At 41.4% G+C, this 22,001-nt stretch overlaps 1 protein-coding gene across 16 annotated transcripts in view; it reads left to right on the top strand.

Moving 5' to 3' along the window:
- The window catches only part of MYCBP2 (MYC binding protein 2), a 210,416-nt gene that overhangs the window by 23,139 nt on the left and 165,276 nt on the right, over nt 1-22,001 (top strand). For all 16 annotated transcript variants that reach the window (XM_052705771.1, XM_052705772.1, XM_052705773.1 and 13 more), the window contains exons 2-4: nt 1,474-1,549; nt 8,554-8,769; nt 9,879-10,032. In XM_052705771.1, the coding sequence (XP_052561731.1) occupies nt 1,474-1,549; nt 8,554-8,769; nt 9,879-10,032 (446 nt within the window). The remainder of the gene's footprint in view (nt 1-1,473; nt 1,550-8,553; nt 8,770-9,878; nt 10,033-22,001) is intronic.

Genomic DNA, 22,001 nt, shown 5'->3' on the forward strand with positions numbered 1-22,001 from the left:
TTCTCCCCTTCTTTTCTTAAACAGATCGGACAGACAGTTTGATGTATTTTCCTTTATAGTTGAATTGATCTTAAGAGGTCATCTATTTTCTCATTATAAGTTTTAAATTACTGTGATTTTTTTCTGATCACTGAAATGCTTCTTTGAACTCCGGGGTAATCGTTGTTCCTTTTTATATTCAAGACTTAAAATTTACAAGAAAAGTGATGAGGTGATTGGTTCTCGCAGGAAGTGTCTTGAAGAAGAATATGTCTCTGTCTTCCTAATTTTAGTGTTAATAAATGAGACTTTTACAGGGCAACTTTTTGCAGGGATTATTTGATTATTATTTTTTTCTGGCTGGTCAGTGTTGATAAAACTTTAGTTTCTAGCCTTTGATTGCTGGATCACGGAACTTGTATCCTCTTCAAATGTGAATGCTGAGAAAGTTGTAAGCAATGTTTCTAGTCCATCAACATTTTTGTTTAGAACAAAGTTGTTCAAAGAAAATACTAGATTGCTTCAGTTCTCAGTCTCTTTCCAGTTTGGTATCTGTGATTTTTCAGCTTCCATACTTCTATTTTTCTAACTAATCGGGACTGTAAGCCATTTGAGTAATGTTTGAGTGGCACAGAGGAATGTTAGTAGCTTTCCAGTCTAGAATGAACTGTATGCTATGTGGGTAACATTAGCTTGTTTTTGCAGAGGGCTTGCAGTCTGAACGGAGTAGAGAAATGTAGGGCAAGTTAAAATGCATACATCTCAGGCAGAATAACTTTGCTGATGGTAAATGTATGTTGTCTTTTATTCTTCATGTATCTTCTTTGTGTATTTTTTAATTGTGATTTTTATAAGCAGGATAATAAATTGGAGGAGAAAAAGAATGTGATAGGAATGAGGTATGGGCAGAAGAGAATTAGAGGAGCATGGATTAGCTGGAGCTGTAGTGTGAAGGAGTGGAAATTAAAAGTCTGTAAGTTGAGGGCAGAAGAAGACTTAGAAGTTTGAAAACATGCATGTTCAAAAGTTGCAGTTTCTCCCATCACCTGAATTCTCTGCCAAATGATGGTTTTTTTGTTTTTTTTTTTTTTTTTTTTTTAAAGCTATCTTTTTGTTTTGGAAGGCTGAGTAAAGACTTGACAAAATGTGTCTTCTCACTTCTATCACCGGTATGATGTTAATGGACTTGTAATAGAAACAAGTAAGGTAAAAATACAAAATGGAGATGCCTGGGTTTTTTTCCTGCACTAGCTAATATTCTTCTTGAAACACTAAAAGTAAAAAATCTTTGATCCAATAGGAAAGCATCGTGTTTACGACCTCTGATTTATACTCTGAAATTTTGACTTTACTGGTTCTCTGCCTTAGGAAAAAAGTTTTAGAGGACTTATGACAATATTTTTTTCTCTAATGTTGCTGTTTACCTTGAAGTGAGGGAGGAATTTGAATTATTTTATTCTCATGGGTTTTTTTTGCTCTTTTTTTTTTTTTCAGGAGTAAGAAACTTTTTAGCAAGAAAAAATTGAAAAGGAAACAGAAGACTAAATTAAAAGTAAAAACACGGAACAAGGTATGTCTGTAACTAACTTTAAAAAAACTCTGACTGAAAAAATGAAATAATTTCAATTGAGAGTTGTGAGGAAAAAAACATTCAAGTAGCGATTTTTGTTGTTATTGTTTTGGGTATATAACAGTCCAACAATTTCTGTCTGTGTACTGCTTTCTTTATGTCACTGTTAGTGATATTAACCTTTTTATTTTATGCTGAGCATTAGTAGCAAACATAATTGGATACAATCAATGTTTTGTTCCTGGAGTATAAATGTAGCAAAACCAGTATTGATTTAGAGTTAAGTTTGAAGAGATGCACACCTAGCCAGGAGCTGGAGCTTGCTGCTGCAGGATTAACTCCATGTTCATTAAAAGAGAAAGGGAGCACTCTATGTCTAAGGAATTAATAGTTATTCTTGAAAATTCCTCCATAGTGAAATAGAAACTTAACAGTTTCTAAAATCTAGGTGAAAGTGACAGTATTTTAAATTATTGCTTTGAGGTAATCTTTTTCTATTACAGACCTATTATTTCTCAGTTCAAAGTAGAGTTTTGGAGGCATTTTCAGGCTCACTCTAGGCCTGGAAAATTCTTCCTAGGTTTTCATTAAAATCAGTAAAGAGAAAGAAGCTAATTGGCAGAATGGTTTTGCAAGACAGTAACACTTTCTAGTCAGTTAAATGTCCCTATAATAAGCTGTAGATTCCTTTGGCTGTCTTATCCTTATTTGCCAGATGTCCTGTAGCTACTCTATCTCAAGACAGATGACTTAGGGAGGGTGAAGCAAGCCGCCTTAATCTATTAAGTTAGTATTGCCTTTTTGGATACTTACTGGATTGTTCTGCTTATCTCAAGTAATGCAGCTTCACAGTAGAGCATAGAAGAGACTTATCTTCAAAACTTTTATTTTCAGTGGTGGACAGTTAAGTACTTCTAGTGCAAACAATTTTTAATTTTCAGTCATTGAGAAATTAAAGCTTTTAGTTGTGTTTTCTTCATCCTTTTTATTAGACCCACTTAAACTTTCTGTATACTTGTGCCCTAGTTGAACTACTAATTAGGAAGCTAAATCTAGAATTGCTGTTCCCCACAAGCTTCATAGTCCAATATATTTCTTGGATTTATTTGCTTTGGATAAATGGATGTATCCTTTCTAAATGGCCGGAAGATATGAATGTGTTAATGCCTGGCTCTCGTTAGTAGTTATAAATATGGCACTAAACGATCATCTTGCACATCATGACTAGGAAGGGTTGTTTCCAAGATTTTTCTTGGATTTTTCTTGGATTTAAAACAGCTTTTATAAAATGCTAGGTGGGACTTTTCCACTCATGGGAAGTCATGTTTTTTTCTGTGCTTTGTTCTGTATGCCTCTATAATGTGCCATCTTTAAGATGGACAAAACAGTTGTATTTGTCTTCAGATACAGAGGTGTAGAAAAGCACTCCAGCTTACTCCTGCTTGATAGCAGAAAATTGAACATTTCCTGAAAAATAAAGTTGGTTTAATCTCTTTAGAATATTAAACTTCATTTAGGGACAAAATGTGGTGGTGGTGGTGATGTTTTGTTTTCTTTCATTCCCATCATGCTTTTTAATGTATCTGCATGCTTACCAGCGCAGGATAAACTTTATGGTCATTTCTGCATGGGAATGTCTAACAGCAGAAATGTTTTAGGAAAACGTGGGTTTCCATTTAAAGTTTCATAATACAGCAGATCATTCTGTATTTGAGTTTTTCATTCTGAAGAGGAGAAATAGAGATCAGTTTATTTTATATTAGCTGGAGTTTAAATATAGATGGCAGCTTTCTATTACTGTGCTATTGAAGGATGGGGGGGGACCTTAAATTAAGAATAAGCAGAAAAAAAAATATTGTAAGCTGATGACTGGATGTAAAAAATAAATCACGAGATAAGTATTTTTCTCTTTAAATCAGTAATTTGGCAATGTTCTCAATGGCTTCTGTTTTACATGATATTTTGACCTCAACCCCTTTCAAAATGATGTTTGAAGCGTTCAAAGAATTTAGATAGATTTTATATTCTGTGCTGCACACAGGTTAGATCAGATCTTTATTCTAGTTTACCATGTTTAATGACAGATTAACTTAGCTCTGTTAGATATCTATTTCTGTCACATCTGAGAATAAGCCATTTTTGCAATTACCTGGTTGAAGAGAAAGGAAATTAATTGGTCAGAAAATAGGCTATGTTTGGGTTTTGTCTTTTGGTAAATGAGGTTGTTTGAGTGGTAAACAAGTTTAAAAAAAGATCAGAGGTACTGTTTTCCTCACTTCTTTCCTTGAATGTATTAGAACATTACAGAAGGCTAAGTGAGTGTATTAAGTCTAGTTGCTCCGTTTTATGAAGAAAACCATTTCAACTGGAATATTTCTGTTGAAGACTACAAGATCTTTAGATGGAATAAGCAAAGCAGGAGGAGTGAAAGAGTTGCCCTCTATGTTAAGAAGTGGGTAGATTGTGAAGAGCTGCCTCCGAGATCCTGCTTGTGGCTCTGAGAGCTTGTGCGTTAAAATATGGGACCACACTAATAAAGGGCATCTGTTGGTCAGGAACTGCTACAGGCCACCTGATCAATGGGAACCTGTGGATATGAGGCCTTCTTTCTTCAGGTACGAGAGACATCATGCTCACAGGCTCTCACTCTAGTTGGGGGATTTTGAACACCTCGACATCTGCTGGGAAAACAACGTGGAAGGCTTCAAGCAATCCTGAAGATTTCTGAAATCTGTTGAAGATAACTTTCTGGTCCAGATATTGGGCAAACAAATCAGAGATGAAGCATTGCTAGACCTGGTGTGTGGCAGTGTAGAGGAGATTGAAGGCAGTGTGAGCTGAATTTGTAATCTTGAGTAATAGAGGCCTAGCAAAAAGCAGAGTCAGGACCCTGAACTTCAGGAGAATGAACTTTCAGCTGTTTAAGAAACTATTGCATGAGATCCCCTGGGAAACTTTCTTTAGGATGTAGAAACAGAATGAGATGGCAGGATGTTAAGGACACCTTTCTGAGAGCACAAGAGCTCTCTCTATCCCCCAGTGTAAGAAATAAAGTAGTGCCATCATGGCTGAGCAAAGACCTGATGGTCAAATTAAGAGTAGGAAGGACATGTACAGGCAGTGGAAGCAGGGATGTGTGGCTTAGGAAGAATACAAGGATGCTGTCTGGATGTGCAGAGATGTGATCAGGGAAGCGAAAGCACAGATGGAACTGAACTCAGAAAAATTTATGAAAAATAACAAGGGATTCTACAGGTACATTTGTCTGAAGAAACATAGGCACAGAGTGTACCCCTTCTGATAATGAGAAGAGAAAACTAGCTTCAACAGACATGGAGAAAGATGAGGTACTCAACAAGTTCTTTGCTTCAGTCTTCACTGATAGGCTTCTCGCATCTACTTGAACTTCAAGGTAGAGATTGGGGAACAAGTAAGACAAAATGAAAAGGAAAAAAAAAAAGCTCGCTGAATGAATATTTGAACTAGGAAAGCAGAAAATTCTTTTTTTATATATCACTTCTATCTCTGAGTTTGTAAAAGAAATCAAAGAAAATGTTTCTTACATAACCTATCTATTGAACAGATAGTTTTGTACAGGAAACTACAGATATTCTGATAACTATAATCACCTCAATTAAAGCCACTGAAAGACTTGAGCAAATTGATTACCGATAAATTATCAGTGGTTTTTATCTTCTGATAAAGTTTGCAGAGAGAAAGAAGAACGTGAGGATCAAAGATACCCTTCCTACTCTCCAACATGGAATTACATGTCTTGTTCTTACTGTGCACTTTTCTTTTGCCTTGATAAATGCTAAACATTAGTGTACATTGACTTATATTTTGCTGACTTTTTTCCTCTAAATAAAAGATAGTAAATAATTAAAGTTACACCCTCAGTTTTAACCTGTTTTATCAACCAAGCAGCTTACTGTTCAAAATAGGATTTATTTAGTGGAGTCAGAAGGCTAGTGGATTTAAACTGCCAAAATGAGGTAGTGTATTTCAAGATTATTCTTAATGTGCATTATCGTGATTTGTGGCTACATTTGTCAAGTGTGTAACAAATGGAGTATAGGATGATCCTAGTTTCAAAGAATTTATAGCTTTCAGAAACGAGGCATTTTGGGAGAAGTGAAAATATGATGACGAATGTTAACAGTGGGTCTGCATCACAGCTATCTAATTCTAGTTCTGAGTCATTCTTGTGCTATACTGTCTGTTTAGAGATTGCCTGTAGTGAAGTCTATATGGGAGGTTTTAGTCTGTAGTGTACTTTAGCAGAAGAGTGTGACATTAAACAGCATGATTGAAGTAATTACTATTTAAAAGCTGAAGCATTAGGTAAGGAACTTTTTAATAGTGAAGTATTGAGAATAAGGAATGAGTTTATTTTTGAAAATTAGTCAGCTTATTATTAATAGGCAAGAGAACAGGCATTGATATTTTATCTAGCACTGTAATGTCTAAAATTATCTGTGCTGGTGAGATGACTTTAGCAGCCTATTTCAGAAGAAGTGCCTATGAGCTACAGAACTCAGAACTGCTCCAGAACTTAAGCTGTTCTGGAATAAAAACTAGGCTGAACTCCTGGCAAGAAGGAACTGGAAACTCATCACTGAAGTTGTAATTGCAATATGTGATACTAATTAAATGAGTGAACTTCACATAGAGATATTTGAAATGACCCTGATTTTTTTTTTTCCCCCTGTTTATCAGTAAAATAGGAAAATGCTTAATAAATTCCCTATTTTTTTTAACTAGGGAAATTCAACTGAGTTAGCACTAAAGCTGAAAGCTGATACTGTATATTTGTTTTATCAGTACTTGCAAAAGTTTTGGACAAGTATGTGAATATTTGACAGGGAAAAGAGTCGTCATACCTCTTAATTTTCTGATGTCAAATGAATTCTAAGGAATGTAGTAGTCATTATCTAGTAGTTATTATCTATAGTAGTCATATTGATACCAGTGTAAATCTATTTGCGCAGTTTCAAACGGGAGTATTTTGAGTTATTGCACTGTGCAATGTCTTTTTTTAATAGCATCTTAAATAATATAAGGATACTTACGTTCAACAAGGACTAAGCTTATGTTGCCTTTCATTCTTTAATGGCAGAAAATCCGTTGTGCTTAAAAATCTACTTTTTCTTCAGGTAACTTTTTTCTTCTCATATTTTGTCTTTATGTTTTTGTGGTGACTGATGATGCTGACTCAAGTAAGAAAGATTAGCACACTGCATTGGATAAAATGGCATAAACTGTTGCTTCTTAATGTCTCAGCTTGTAATAATTTTGTAGTAATTATGGAAAAGAAAGTTATGCAAATATATGCTAGTGTGGTTTGAATAATACTTAAGTACAAAATAAAAAGAAATTATGTAAATGAGGAAATATTATCAAGTTGTTGTGAATTTTCTTTTAAGTCTTGCAACATATGGTATTAAGTGCTCTGATTTAGAAGCCTGTGTGTTTCTGCTAATAATTAAAACAGATGTGAAGGAAAAAATATTATTCACTGCTGAGGTTTGATGTTCAAAGCTGTGGCTACCATAGAAAAATAAACCGTCCCTTTCAAATACTTTCTTATTCACTGATTCTCAAACTTCTTTCCCCTTAATCTCTCTAGTTTATGGTTCTTTTTTCCAACCCTTGCTTTCTATGCATTTCCACTGTAACCTTTTTCATATCATTGTAATAAAATTTGCTGTGTACTCCCATGCCTAATGAATGATTTGGTTCACAATATTTGCCCTCATTTAGAGAGAGAGTAATGAAAAGGCTAAAGCCCTCCATGTTCACCACCTCTAAAGACTACATCAAACAAAACAAAATAACCTTATGAAAGTAATCATGACCCTGACTAGTCTAATTGTCCCCCACATTTTTCTAGACTTACTCAAGTGAGGTTATCCTACAAACCTAGGTTTTCCCTCCTTAGTTCGTACCTTTTGTCTACACCAAGATGTTATAGGGAATTCCTTAAATACACACCAAATACCTTAAGCCTATTGTTTGTTGTTTTGGTTTCTTTTTTATACCATATATATATATGGTCTTCGGTAGTTTGCATCCTAAGAGAAAGTATAACCCTGACTGTTTTATTTGAGGATTTTGATGGTTTTAAAGTCTTCCTTTTGCTATGTCTTATTTTACTAATGCAGAAAAGGATAGTATGCAGCAGAACTTAAAATGTTTTTTCCTAATATTTTTCCAAGTTTATGTTGACTATTTCCTAATAGTTTTCCAAGTTAATGAGAGCCCGATGGTTCTTCTCAGCAGTGGCTGGCATTAACATACCAGTAGTAGATTAAAAAGTGAAGCATAAGGCAGGGTGTAGCTAATGGTAGTTTCTTGAAACAGTTTCCCAACTCTTTGTGGTTCAGAGCTTCTGAGGACAAGGTGGGGTTCTGTTACTTTACGGGTCTCTACAGATTTCTTTTGTTTAGTAGTTTGTCCATTAGGTTTTCATTAATTTTCTGTCTATGTGAAGCTGCTAACTACAGCTCCTGCCATTTGTTTTATTTAATGACAAAACAATTAATGTTATTTTTAATTTCTAACATACGTTTAGCAAACAGCTTAAATCTAATAGATTAACAGCTACAGTAAATAATGCATTTTAAAAATCATTAATAGTACTAAATCTGATACAAAGATAAATTCGAAGTTCTACTAGTCACTTGTCTGTGGCACACATTTGGACCCTTCTGTAGCCTGCACTGCCTTTGCTTTTATCATTTTCCATCTCACTGTCCTCATCACATCATGAGAGGTAGGGACTAAAGCCAGATAGAATATACTGAAGTTTCTCCCTCTTCCTCCTTTCTTCTCTGCCTGAGATATGATTCATATCTCTACAGAAAGTTGTCACTAGTTTGAAAACCACTTGGTCAGCTGAGTTGCTACATTTGTTGAGATGACAAATGTAGCAAAGTTAGAAGTTTAAACTGCAAGACAGAATTTTTCTTTTTGTTAAAATTCAATCTTCTTGTTGTTTTCAGGCAGAAAACCTAGAGAGTACAATAACTATACCAGATATCAGATTACATAGCAATCCTTCAGCTTTTAATGTTTACTGCAATGTCCGGCATTGTGTATTGGAGTGGCAAAAAAAGGAAACATCTGTCTCTTTGACGTCAAAGAACAGCGTACAGAGTGGGGATTCGGACAGTGATGAAGAAGAGGAATCCAAAGAGCCACCCATTAAACTTCCAAAGGCAAGTAACTCTTTAAAGTATATCGTGTGTGTAGTCTGAAGTTGTTAGATTATGTTGATGAGGACTTAACCAGTGGGATGCACAGCATACTTGCAAGGGGAATCTAAAAGGATAATGTTATTATATGTGTTAGAGAATATATCAGTAAGAGAAATGGAATCGTGTAGTTTCAAAAAAAGGTGAGTTAGGAAAAGAAAAGATATGAAAACTCATTAAAGTAAGATATTGCTATGTATAGTTGATGACAAGGTAGTTACTATAATGGAAACTTAAATCACTTTCTCTGCTGTTGTTCATGTGTTAAGTTCACTGCTTTCTCCAGCTATTAGTCTTCTGTCTGGGAATAACACAAACTTCTTAGTTAATTTCAGATATGCTTTCGTTTCAGTAATAATATTTCTAAAAATATCCCATATGTTCTTTAGCCTGCATGATCAGATTTTTGTTCCCAATAGATTCCATGAATGTTTTCCTCCAGTCTTCCGATTGTATGGAACATAAGGTGTAACTTGCAGGAAAATTGTTGTTGAAGACTTCATTTTCCTTTCTTGTCTTCCTTCAAAAATCAAGCAGGTTCTAAAATAGTAACTTCTGAAAGATAGGATTTGAAATACTTCGAATGACAGAGAAGATATTTGTAAGGCTTCCAGTATGTATTATCTCATGTATTATCTCTAGCTATCAGAACAGATCTGTTTTGTTGAGTGGCAGTTCCATTAACAATTTTGTTATCACATTTCACTCTTCTTAAGCTTTTAGTCAAGGGTGAATCAGAGGCTCTAGACTTTAAGACTCTTCTGCTGACATCCTAGCCTTAATGTTATTTCTGTAATAGAAATGCATAGTTAACTCTTGTAGACATGCTTACTTAATTGTAATGCTCACTTCTCTTTCATCTTCATAATGATTAAAGTACTGGCTTTGAGCAGACAGTTAATGGAACAGTCAGTAGAAAGAAATGTAAGTATAATCTCAGAATATTCAGGAATGCTGAAAGGGAAAGCTAAGAGGGGCTGTAACAGCACTTTAACAGATGTTGATATTGAAAAGCCAAAATGATCATATTAACAGATACTGTAAAATATCCGTACTTTTTTTTTTTTTTTAAGATCATTGAAGTTGGATTATGTGAAGTTTTTGAACTGATAAAGGAGACCAGATTTTCTCATCCATCCTTGTGTCTCAGGAGCCTACAAGCCCTACTTAATGTGCTCCAGGGACAGCAACCAGAAGGCCTGCAGTCAGAGCCTCCTGAAGTACTAGGTAATGTCTCATTCTTCCCCACCATCCTATCTGTTGCTGGGTTCAACAAAAAACAAATAGTGTCTAACAAGTTTTTATGATACAGTAATATTTTTTCTTTATTTAATATGGTTGTTAATGCTTGTTTTCTTCTCCTGAGTGACTGACTTTATTCTGGAGTGTAAATTCAATTATGACATATGTAACCCCTGTTACTCAGCATTAATCTTTTGTAGAAGAAAAATTTTGGCACAATGTCGTATTTTCTTGTGTAATGTACAATTTACTGGAAACATAAGCCTTAACAGTCCTATGATTTGCTTGCTATATTGAATGTACAAAATGCTTGGTCTTCCGGGGAAGATTCTGTAGTGAACTTCACAGAATCACAGAATGGCCAGGGTTGGAAGGGGCCTCAAGGATCATGAATCTCCAACCTCCCTGCTGCCAAAATCCACATCAAATGCCCATCAAATCCACATCCCTCCAATTTGGAGATAAGGATGTGGGGGGCAGCCATGTCAAAGGCTTTGCTCAAGTCCAGGTAAATGACACCAGTTGCCTTACCCTTGTCCACCGATGCTGTCACTCCATCATAGAAGGCCACCAGACTGGCTAAGCATGATCTTCCCCTGGTGAAGCCATGCTGGCTGTCTCGGATCACACGCTCATTTCTCATATAATCAAGCATGTCTTCCAGGAGGATCTGTTCCACGATCTTCCCAGGCACAGAGGTGAGACTCATTGGTCTGTAGTTCCTGGGGTCCTCCTTGCTCTCTTTCTTGTAAATGGGAGTGACGTGACCCTTTGTCCAATCATCTGGGACGTCTCCTGACAGCCACAACTTTTCAAATATGATGGAGAGTGGTTCGGCAACCACCTCAGCCAGCTCCTTCAGAACCCTGGGATGTATGCCATCCGGCCCCATAGACCTTTGTACGCATTTAGTCTCATGAGGCGGTCTCGGACCTGCTCTGCCCTCACAGTGGGGGAGGATTTAACCGCCCCAGTCCCCAACTAGAGATTTAGGGATGCAGGGCTCAGGGATGTGAGAAGTACTGGAATCCTGGCCATCAGTGAAGACTGAGGCAAACAACTCATTCAGTACCTCAGCCTTTTCTTCGTCTGTTGAAGCCAGTTCTCCTTTTACGTTTACCAAAGGAGGTACACTTGCTTTGACCTGTTTCTTCTGGCCAGTGTACCTGTAGAATGTCTTTCTATTATTTTTCACATCCCCTGCCAAGTTCAGTTCTGCCTGCACCTTGGCTTTCCTGATCCCATGTCAGCAAGTCCAGACGGCATTCCTGTATTCTTCCTAGTTGACACGCCTTTGTTTCCAGAGCTTGTTTGTACCCTTCTTTGCCCTCAGTGTGCCCAGCAGGTCCTTGCTGAGCCACACCAGATTCCTACCTCCTCTGCCCATTTTCTTAGGAGAGCTCTTGTGCTCTCAGGAAGGTATCCTTGAAGGTTAGCCAGCTCTCCTCAATATCTTTCTTTTTAAAGTCAGTATCCCGGAGGATCTTGGCCAATAGTCTGATGAACAGCTTAAAGTTTGCTTTTCCAAAGTTCAGGGTCCTGATGCCACTCTTTGCCAGGTTCACATCCCTCGAGATCACGAACTCAACCAGGGCATGGTCACTGCAGCCCAGGCTGGCTCCAACCTTAATACCTTTAATGATTCTCTCCATGTTGGTGAGCAGCAGGTCCAGCAACACTTCATATCTGGTTGGTCTGTTCAATACCTGGACCAGAAAGTTGCTTCTTATGTTGCAGTCTACCATTGTATTCCATAACTTAGGTGTTTAATGTTGTAATTCACTTAAAGCTGCTAAGCAAGTGGAGCAGGATAGTGAGAGCCTAGGCTCAACTTCAGTCTCAGTTCTTCTACCTTCTTCCACTATTTTGAGCAGTGCTAAGGAATGGAGGTTGCAGTCAATTTGTAACTCTTTATTGTGGTGTAGCCCAACTGTACTACATTTAGCTATTTACTCTTTCCTCCTTCCCAGTGAGATGGATGTAACAGTTGGGAAAACTGAAGTAGAACTCCTGCATTGAGATAGACAAATAAATTACAGATAAGGAGAAGGCTGTCTTCTCTGATAACTGGTAGTCACACAGCCCGTCCCACAGCCCTCAAATGTTTGATTTGGTAGAAGAGGACTGAGGAAGAATGTCCGTCTCACTGTGTGCAAAGATCAAGTTCCTGTCCACTTGGTGGGCTTGAGCATCCACAAGTCAACAGATTTCAATGGGATGCATGCTGGAGTCCAGAGGAGATTAGCTGATATGGTTGCCAAGCCACTCCCTGTGATTATTTGAAAGGTTGTGGCAATTAGATCAAGTCCCTGGTGTCTGAGGAAAAAGGCAACGTAACACCTATTTTTAAAGGGTAAGAGAGATGACCCTGGAAACTAACCAACTGGTTTACTGGTGCCAGGTAAGATCAGGGAGCAGAGCCTCATGGAAGCTATGGTAAGGCACATGGAAGCTATGGTAAGAGGGAGGTGATACAGGAAAAAGTAGTGTGGCTTCACCAAGGGCAAATCCTGCTTGACCAACCTAGTGGCCTTCTACGATGGTGTCATTGCATCAATGGGCAAGGGAAGAGCCACTGATGTCATCTATATGGACTTCAGTTAGGCCTTTGACACAGTATTCCGCAACATCTTTCTCTTAAAACTGTGAAGACATGAATTTGATGGGAGGACTACTCAATGGACAAAGAACTGGCTGCAGGATCAAGTCCAGAGAGTGGTGGTCAGTGTCTCAATGACTAGATGGAGATAGGTGGTGGTGTCCAAGAGGGGTCAGTGCTGGGAGCAATACTCTTCCGTATCTTCATGAAAGACAGTGGGGTCAAGTGCACTCTCAGCATGTTTGCTGATGACACCAAGCTGTGTGATGTGGTCAGTGCACCAGAGGGATGGGATGCCATTCAGAGGGACCAAGACAGGCTTGAGGAGTGGGCTCAGGGGCATCTCGTGAGCTTTATCAAATCTAAATGCACCTGGGTTGAGGTAACATCCACTACTGCTACAAACTGGGAAATGAAAGGATTGAGAGCAACCCTGCCAAAAAAGACCTGAGGCTACTGGGGGATGGGAAGCAAGGCATGAACCAGCTCTGTGCCCTCGCAGCCCAGAAAGTCATCTGTATCCGGGGCTGTACCAAAAGAAGCGTGGCCAGCAGGTTGAGGGAGGGGATCCTGCTCCTCTACTCTGTGCTGGTGAGGCCTCACCTGGAGTACTGTGTCCAGATGTAGAGTTCTACGCACATGAGAGACATAGACCTGTTGGAGCATGTCCAAAGGGAAGCCACAAAAAGGATCCATGGAATGGAACACTTCTCCTGTGATGACAGGCTGAAAGAGCTGGGGCTGTTTAGCCTGGAGAAGAGAAGGCTGCGAGGTGACCTGATAGTGGCCTTTCAGAATGTAAAGGGAAACTAGAGGAAAGAAGGGGACAGACTCTTTAGCAGCGTCTGTGGTGACTGAGCAAGTGTAAATGGTTTCAAGCTCAAACAGGGTAGATCTAGGGTAGATGTAAGGAAAAAAATCTTTTAAAGTGAGGGTGGTGAGGCACTGGAACGGGTTACCTAGTGATGTGCTTGGTGCCCTGCCCCTGGAGAGTTTCAGGGTGAGGCTGGAAAAGCCCTAGGCAACCTGATTTATTTGTGCATGTCCCTGCTCATTGTAGAGGAATTGGATTTGATGACCTTTAATCGTCTCTTCCAACTCTAAGGATTCTTTAACTCTATGATTTTACAAAACTGCTTAACGTGTGCCAACCAATGCCTACCCGGTCCCTGAGCAGTCTCAGCTCCCCTGGCCAACTCTTCTGTTTACCACATGATCTCATGTAGTATGGGATATCAATTTGGCCAAGTTAGGTAAGCTGACCTGTTTCTGTTTCCTCTCAGCTCCTTGTGCTCCTTAAGGTCCCCTGTCTGCCAGAACAGTATAAGAAGCTGAAATATCCTTGGCTTTGTTCAGTGCTGCTCCACAGCAACTAATACTTTGGTGTGTTATCAGCATTGTTTTTCCCAAAGCCAAAACACTGCGTCATACTAGATGTTATAAAGAGAAAATGAACTCTGTCCCAGCTGGAGCCAGAGCATGCTTCCTCTCTGCTACTTCTTCTTGCTCACGTTCTTCCATGACACACTGCTACAGCATGGAGTCCTTCTCACAGGATACAAGTCCTTCACAGATTGCTCCAACGTGGACTGATGGCAGTGGTTCTTGAATCGTAGAATCATAGAATGGCCTGGGTTGAAAAGGACCACAGTGATCATCGAGCTTCAACTCCCCTGCTGGGTGCAAAGTTGCCAACCACTGGAGCAGGATGCTCAGAGCCACATCCAGCTCAGCCTTGAATGGCTCCAGGGATCCACAACCTCCTTAGGCAACCTGTTCCAGTGTATCACCACCCTCTGAGTGGAAAAACTTCGTCCTAATATCTAACCTAAACCTCCCCTGTCTCAGCTTAAAACTATTCCCTCTTGTCCTGTCACTAGCCGTCCTCCTAAAAGCCTCTCCCCCTCCTCTTTATCTGCTGTGTTCAAGTACTGGAAGGCCACAGTCAAGTCTCCCCAGAGCCTTCTCTTCTACAAGCTAAACAAGCCCAATTCCCTCAACCTTTCTTCATAGCAGAGTGCTCCAACCCTCTGATCATCTTGGTGGTCCTCTGCTGGAACTGCTCCAAAAGCTCCACGTCCTTCCTGTATGGGGGGCCCCAGGCCTGCATGTAGTATTCCGGATGCGGCCTCACAAGAGCTGCATAAAGAGGGACAATTACTTTCCTCTCCCTGCTGAACACCCCTTTTTTAATGCAGCCCAGAACACAGTTGGCCATCTGGGCCTGCTGGCTTATGTGCAGCTTCTTGTCCACCAGCAGCACCCTTCACTTGGCCTTACTGAATGTCATTAAGTTTTCATGGGCCTGCTTCTCCAGCCTGTCCAGGTCTCTCTGGATGGCTTCCCTCCTCTCCAGTGTATCGACTGCCCTGTTCAGCTTGGTGTCATCCGCAAGCTTGCTAAGGGTCTACTTGATGCCATTGTCTGTCATTTATGAAAGTTGTCACAGGGTTATCATTAGATGTAAGTCTGTGACAGGGGGCCCCAGGAAAAAGAAAAAGAAAAAAATCAAGAGGAAGGGGTACTAAGGGTTTGCTGCCATCTGGCTGACCCCAGGTGGTGTGCACTCTGGGAGAGGGGGAAGAGCAGAGAGCTAGCAGATAGTTTTAACGAAGAGAAACCATAATGGCAACGATCTAAGAAGGAACCATAATTTCCTGAATTTAACTAAATCAAATAAAACGAGAGAGACAAGAGTATCCAAAATGCGAGTCAAACCACAATACTGTGAGGGAAAGAAAGCATGTGCTTTTCTCCGCAGTGAGCTGAGACGGCTAAGCTGGGGCTGGACCGAGAGAAGCAGACACTTGGGCCCTGTCCAAAACTGCACCCCGCTTTCTCTTGCTGCCAGGTCCTCTGGGGGTGCCGCCCCTTCCCCTCCTATCAGGATACTCGAAGTGGCTGTAAAAGGCAGTAAATGGAACCTCATTACCTTCTTCTGGTCCATATGATGTTCTGATGTGGAATACTGACAGCAAAAAATCACAAAACCACAACATTCCACCCCTTATCATAGAATCATAGAATCACCAAGGTTGGAAAAGACCTAAAAGATCATCCAGTCCAACCATTCATCTATCACCAATAGCTCCCACTAAACCATGTCCCTCAACACAACATCCAGCCTTTCCTTGAACACCCCCAGGGTCGGTGACTCCACCACCTCCCTGGGCAGTCCATTCCAGTGCCTGACTTATTCCACATCACCACATCATACTTAACATATATCTGCATACAAGCAAATAATAGCTAACATGCATTACGTATACGCATATCTATATACATATATGTACATGGAATCACTAAGTGTACTTCCCAGGCATCAAATTCTCTTGTGTTACACACTGGATGTCCCCATTTTTCTCCATCACCCATCAAGTGGAACCAGGTCGCTGTGCAAAAACAGTTCCACGGAAAGGTTTACCCTTTCCAGAAGGTGGAAGGACCCAAGCCGCTTTTCCCAACATGCTTTTTACATGTACCACACAGACCTTAACTCCCTCTACAGTATGTAGGAGCTGGACTGCGTAGGACCATCTTGACTGACTGATCCTCTACTGTTGACCAGCCAGGCAACTTCTGCCAAATTCTTCTCCCAGTGCTTAAATGTTCTGCCACCAATTGCTTTTAACATGGTTTTTAACAACCTGTTGTAGCGTTCGATCTTATCAGAGGCTGGTGCATGACAGGGGATATGATAAATCCACTTGATGCCATGTTCTATGGCCCAAGTATCCACAAGTGAATTTTTGAAATGAGTACCATTATCTGACTCAATTCTTTCTGGGGTGCCATGTCACCACAGGATTTGCCTCTCCAGACCTAATGTGGTGCTTTGGGTGGTAGCGTGGGGTCCTGCTTATGTTTCAAGCCACCCAGTGATTGCTTCCACCATCGTAAGCACATAACGCTTATCACTGCGAGATTGTGGCAAGGTGATATAATCAACCTGCCACGCCTCCCCATATTTGTACTTTTGCCATTGCCCTTCCCTCCAGAGAGGTTTCATCCTCTTTGCTTGTTTAATCGTGACATGTGTTTCGCAATCATGAATAACTCGTACAATAGCATCCATGGTTAAGTCCACTCCTTGGTCTCTAGCCCACTTACATGTTGTGTCTATTCCTTGATGGCTTGAGGTCTCATGGGCCCACCGAACTAGAAATAACTCTTCCATTGTTCTGCCAGTCCAGGTCTATTTGAGCCACCTCAATTCTGGCAGCTTGGTCTGTCTGACGGTTATTTTGTTGTTCTTCAGTAGTCTGACTTTTGGGCACATGAGCATCTACATGATGCACCTTTATAACCATATTTTTTGTTCGGGCAGCAATGTCTTTCCACAGTTCAACACCCCATATAGGTTTACCCTTCTGTTGCCAGCTGTTCTGTTCTGACTGCTGTAGCCACCCCGTAAGGCATTTGCCACCATTCGTGAGTCAATATAAAGATGAAGCATTGGCTACCTTTCCCATTCAGCAACATCAAAGGCTAACTGGACAGTCTTTACCTCTGCAAACTGACTTGATTCTCCTTTTCCTTTAGTGGCCTCTGCAACTTGTGGGGCTCCACACAGCAGATATCCATCTGTGATGCTTCCCCACCATACAAAAAGATTCATCTGTGAACAGGGCAAATTTCTTCTCATTTTCCGGTAGTTCATTGTATGGTGGGGCCTCTTCAGCACGTGACACCTCTTCTGCTGGCAATGTTCCGAACTTCTTGCCTTCAGGCTAGTCCATGGTCACCTCTAGGATTCCTGGTCAACTGAGGTTTCCCATCTGTGCTTGTTGTGTAATCAGCGCAATCCACTTACTCCAAGTGGCATCAGTAGCATGATGGGTGGAGAGAACCTTTCCTTTAAATATCCAGTTCAGCACTGGCAGTCAAGGTGCATTTCAGTGCCGATTACTTCAGAAGCAGCCCAGAGGCTCTCATATGCTACTAGGATCTCCTTTTCAGTTGGAGTGTAGCATTCTTCCGACCTCCTACATGCTCTACTCCAAAATCCCAGGGGTCGGCCTTGGGTCTCTCCTGAGGCTTTTTGCCACAGACTCCAAGTGGGACCTTTGTCTCCAGCAGCAGTGTAGAGGATGTTCTTCACATCCTGTCCTATCCATAGTGGCCCTAGGGCCATGGCACTGGCTATCTCTTGTTTAATCTGTTCAAAAGCCTGCTGCTGTTCAGGACCCCACGTGAAATCGTTCTTCTTTCGCATCACCTGATAAAGGGAGCTTACAATGAGGCTGTATTTGGGACGTGCATCCTCCAAAAGCCCACTACACCCAGACAAGATTGTGTCTCTTTTTTGCTAGTGAGCAAAATGTCTCCTGAGTTGTGACGATGCCCATCTTGCCATTTTACTCCTAGGAACTGAATTTCCTGGGCAGGTCCCTTCACTGCATTTCGCTTAATAGCAAAACCAGCATGCAGAAGAATTTGAATTATTTGTTCTCCTTAAAGACACCCTCTGCTGTATCGCCTCACACAACAATGTCATTGATGTACTACAGGTGCTTGGGAGCACCGCCCTGTTCCAGTGTGGTTTGGATCAGCCCATCGCAAATAGTTGGTCTGTGTTTCCACCCCTGAGGCAAACGGTTTCAAGTATACTGAACGCCCCTCCAAATAATAGCAAACTGTGGCCTGCATTCTGTGGCCAGTGGAATGGAGAAGAATGAATTGGCAATGTCAGTGGTGGCCTACCATTTGGCTGCTTTTGACTCCAGTTTGTACTGGAGTTCTAACATATCTGGCACAGCAGCTCTCAGTGGAGGTGTGACCTCATTCAGGCTGCGGCAATCTACCTCCAGCCTCCATTCTCCACTGGTGTTACACACTGGCCATATGGGGCTGTTAAAAGGCAAGTGAGTTTTGCTGATCACTTCCTGACTCTCTACCTGATGAATCAGGTTACGAATGGGGAGCAAGGAATCCCTGTTGGTGTGGTACTGTCATCTGTGCACTATTTTTGTAGTGATGGGTACCTGCTGCTCTTTTACCTATAGTAACCCTACAACAGATGGGTCTTCTGACAGGCCAGACAAGACAGACAGCTGCTTAATGCTGTCTGTATCTACAGCAGCTATTTCAAAAACCCATTGGTATCCCTTGGGATCCTTGAAATACCCCCTTCTAAGATAATCTATACCGAGTATGCATAAAGCCACCTGTCCAGTTACTATAGGATTCTCCTGACAGTTTCTTCCAGTGAGGCTTATTTCCACCTCCAACAAAGAGAATTCCTGAGAGCACCCAGTCACTCCTGAAATATAAATCAGTTCCATTCCATCCCTTTATAACTCGACGGCATCAGAACACACTGGGCACCGGTGTCCAGCAGCGCTTTATATTCCTGTGGTTCTGATGTGCCAGGCCATGGAATCCACACAGTCCAGTACACTCTATTATCCCTTTTCTCCCCCTGGCTGAAGGCAGGGGCCCTCTCTTTGTTACCTGCAGTAATGGGAGCAACTTCAGTGGTGGTTGATCTGCTTTGTAATTCTCTCATCTGTGCTCGTAGTGCAAGAATGGATTCATCATGCCACTTCTTCATATCTCTCCATGCTCATGTAAGTACCTCCACAGGGCAGCACAAGACATAAATTTACTGCGTTCCTTTGCTCAAATAGGGGGGCATTTGTCTTTGATAGCTGAGACTTTAATCGGTTTGACCAGCTCCTTCAGCAGGTCCTTTTGATCATCCTGGTCTTCATCGGGTGCTTCTGATACTGCCATGAGTTCATCATGATTGATTACTACGGTACACAGTTATTTTACTAACTGTGATATCAGAATGCAAGATAACACGATATAATACAATCTAATTGAAATTGAGACTAATAAATTAAATAAGATAGGAGAGAGAGAGAGAGTTCCTGAGACCGAGTCAAACCTGAAAAGCTTGGAACGGCTAGGAAAGCACCCTCCAGCACCCACTGCAAGGTAGTAAGAGATCTCCCCACCTGGAAGGGCCAGATCCCATGACTTCTGTAAATGTATAGGGGAACCGGTACCCAGATTTGGAGCATTAACACTTTAACTCCCTGTGCACTACATGATGTTATGATATGGAATATGGAAAACAAAAAAAAAAAACAAAAAAAAAAAAGACAATTAATTGTCCCAACACCAAAGCAAACAGGCAACAACAGTTTCACTCAGATGTCACGTAAACTCCTTTTTTATGCCTTGGATTTCAGTCATTTTCAGGGATCAACGAATAGTAGTAACAGTGACTCCCTGCTCATAATTCTCCTCTCCATGTGTCTTACTTTTCTCGGTTACCTTTCTAGATGGTGGTGGTTTTGCAGAGGGCCCCTTGCCTGGATCTTCCACTATTTCCTCTGCTTCTTCTTTCCATTCTAGACATGAGAACACCCGTTTCCATTTCTGGCCTTCCACAGTGGCAGCTGACATTGATACTGGTGCCTCCTGCAATTGATCAAGATTGACTTTGAGGTTTCCCCTTTTGGTTCAGATCTCGGTTTGGAAACGCTCTCTCTCCACGACACTCTTATATACAGCTCAGTAAGCACAAACCAAGTCCCAAATAAGCCATTCCTCCTCATATCTTTCTGAGCTGCACCATCCCTTACTCAAATGCTTGCTCAGTTCCTCAGGATGCCACAGGTGTCCAACAGTAAAATCCCATGACACCAGGGGTCCCCACGCTTCTAATCTCTTTGCAAAACCTCTCCATATTCCCTGCCACTTCACGTTCTCTGGTTCCAGCAAAAGCTTCCTCCACATAAATGTAAAATACCATTGCAGAGAATACATGCAGAGAGACTGACAACATAGTACCCAAGCTGGCACCCTGAACATGCATAAGGAACTGGGAACAGCACCTGGAAACCAGTCCAAACATCATATTGTCTGTTATTGTCTGTAAGCCCGTGACGGGGGCACAGGCCTTGGGAGAAAGGAAAAAAAAAGAAGAAAAAAAAAGGGTACTAACGGTTTGCCGCGACCCGGCCGGCCCCGGGCCGCGTGAGCTCCGGGAGAGGGGGAAGGGCAGAGAACTAGCCGATAATTTTAACGAAAACACAATGGCAGTGATCTGAGGAGGAACGGTAATTTCCTGAATTTAACTAAATGAAATAAAACGAGAGAGACAAGAGTCAAACCACGATAGTGCGAGGGAAAGAAAGCACGTGCTTTTCTCCGCGGCGAGCTGAGACGGCTGAACCGGGACCACAGGGAGAGAAGCAGACGCTTGGGCCCTGTCCGGAGCGTCAACCCACTTCCTCTTCCTGCCAGGTCCTCCGAGGATGCCGCCCCCTCCCCTCCCATCAGGAAACTCAAACTGCCCATAAACGGCAGTAAACGGAACCAGAGCATTAACTCGTTAACTCCTGCTGGTCCACATGATGTTCTGATGAAGAATACTGACAACAAAAAATCACAAAATCACTACAAAGATGTAAGGGCACCAGTCCCAAGACCAACCCCTGAGGGACGCCGCTTGTGACTGGCTTCCACCCTGACACAGAACCACTGGTCACAACCCGTTAGCTGTGTCCAGCTACCCAATTCCTAATCCATTGTACAGTCCATCCTTCAAATTCACACCTCTCCAATTTAGAGAGAAGGATGTGGTGAGGGACCCTGTCAGAGGCCTCATAGAAGTCCAGGTAGATTACATCCACCACCCTTCCCCCATCCACCAAAGCTGTCACTCCGTCATAGAAGGCCACCAGATTGATCAGGCAAGATCTGCCTTTGGTGATGTCATGCTGGCTGTCTCAAATCACCTCTTTATCTCATATGTGCTGTAACTTAGCTTCTAGAAGGATCTGCTCCATGATCTTCCCAGGCACAGAGGTGAGGCTCATTGGCCTCTAGTTCCCAGGGTCTTCCTTTCTTCCTTTCTTAAAAATGGGAGTAACGTTTCCCTTTTTCCAGTCATCAATGGCTTCACCAGACAACCATGATTTTTCAAATATGATGGAAAGCGGCTCAGCAACTACATCAGCCTCTATTTCAGAACCCTAGGATGGATATCATCTGGCCCCATGGACTTACATACATTCAATTTCTTGAGGTCTCAGATCTTTTCCACTGTTACAATGGGACAGAAACCACTCCCCACACTCTCACCTAGGGGCCCATAGTTCTGGCAGATATGGGAAGCCTGACCACCTGTGAAGACTGAGGCAAAGCACTAATTGAGCTTTTTGTGCAGCTTTTTCTATGTCTGAGGAAGCCAGCTCCCCATTAGTTTTCATTGGGGGGAACAAGAGGAACTGCTTAAGAACTGCTTCTGCATTAATCTGTTCCTGTGGCATAGTGTAATCCTTCTGGAATAGACTATACGAGCATGGGTCTCACACAGGGTTGCAGTTGCTGCCAAAAA

This window comes from Tympanuchus pallidicinctus, unplaced genomic scaffold, assembly GCF_026119805.1.
Source record: "Tympanuchus pallidicinctus isolate F22 unplaced genomic scaffold, pur_lepc_1.0 scaffold6, whole genome shotgun sequence".
Classification (NCBI taxonomy): domain Eukaryota; kingdom Metazoa; phylum Chordata; class Aves; order Galliformes; family Phasianidae; genus Tympanuchus; species Tympanuchus pallidicinctus.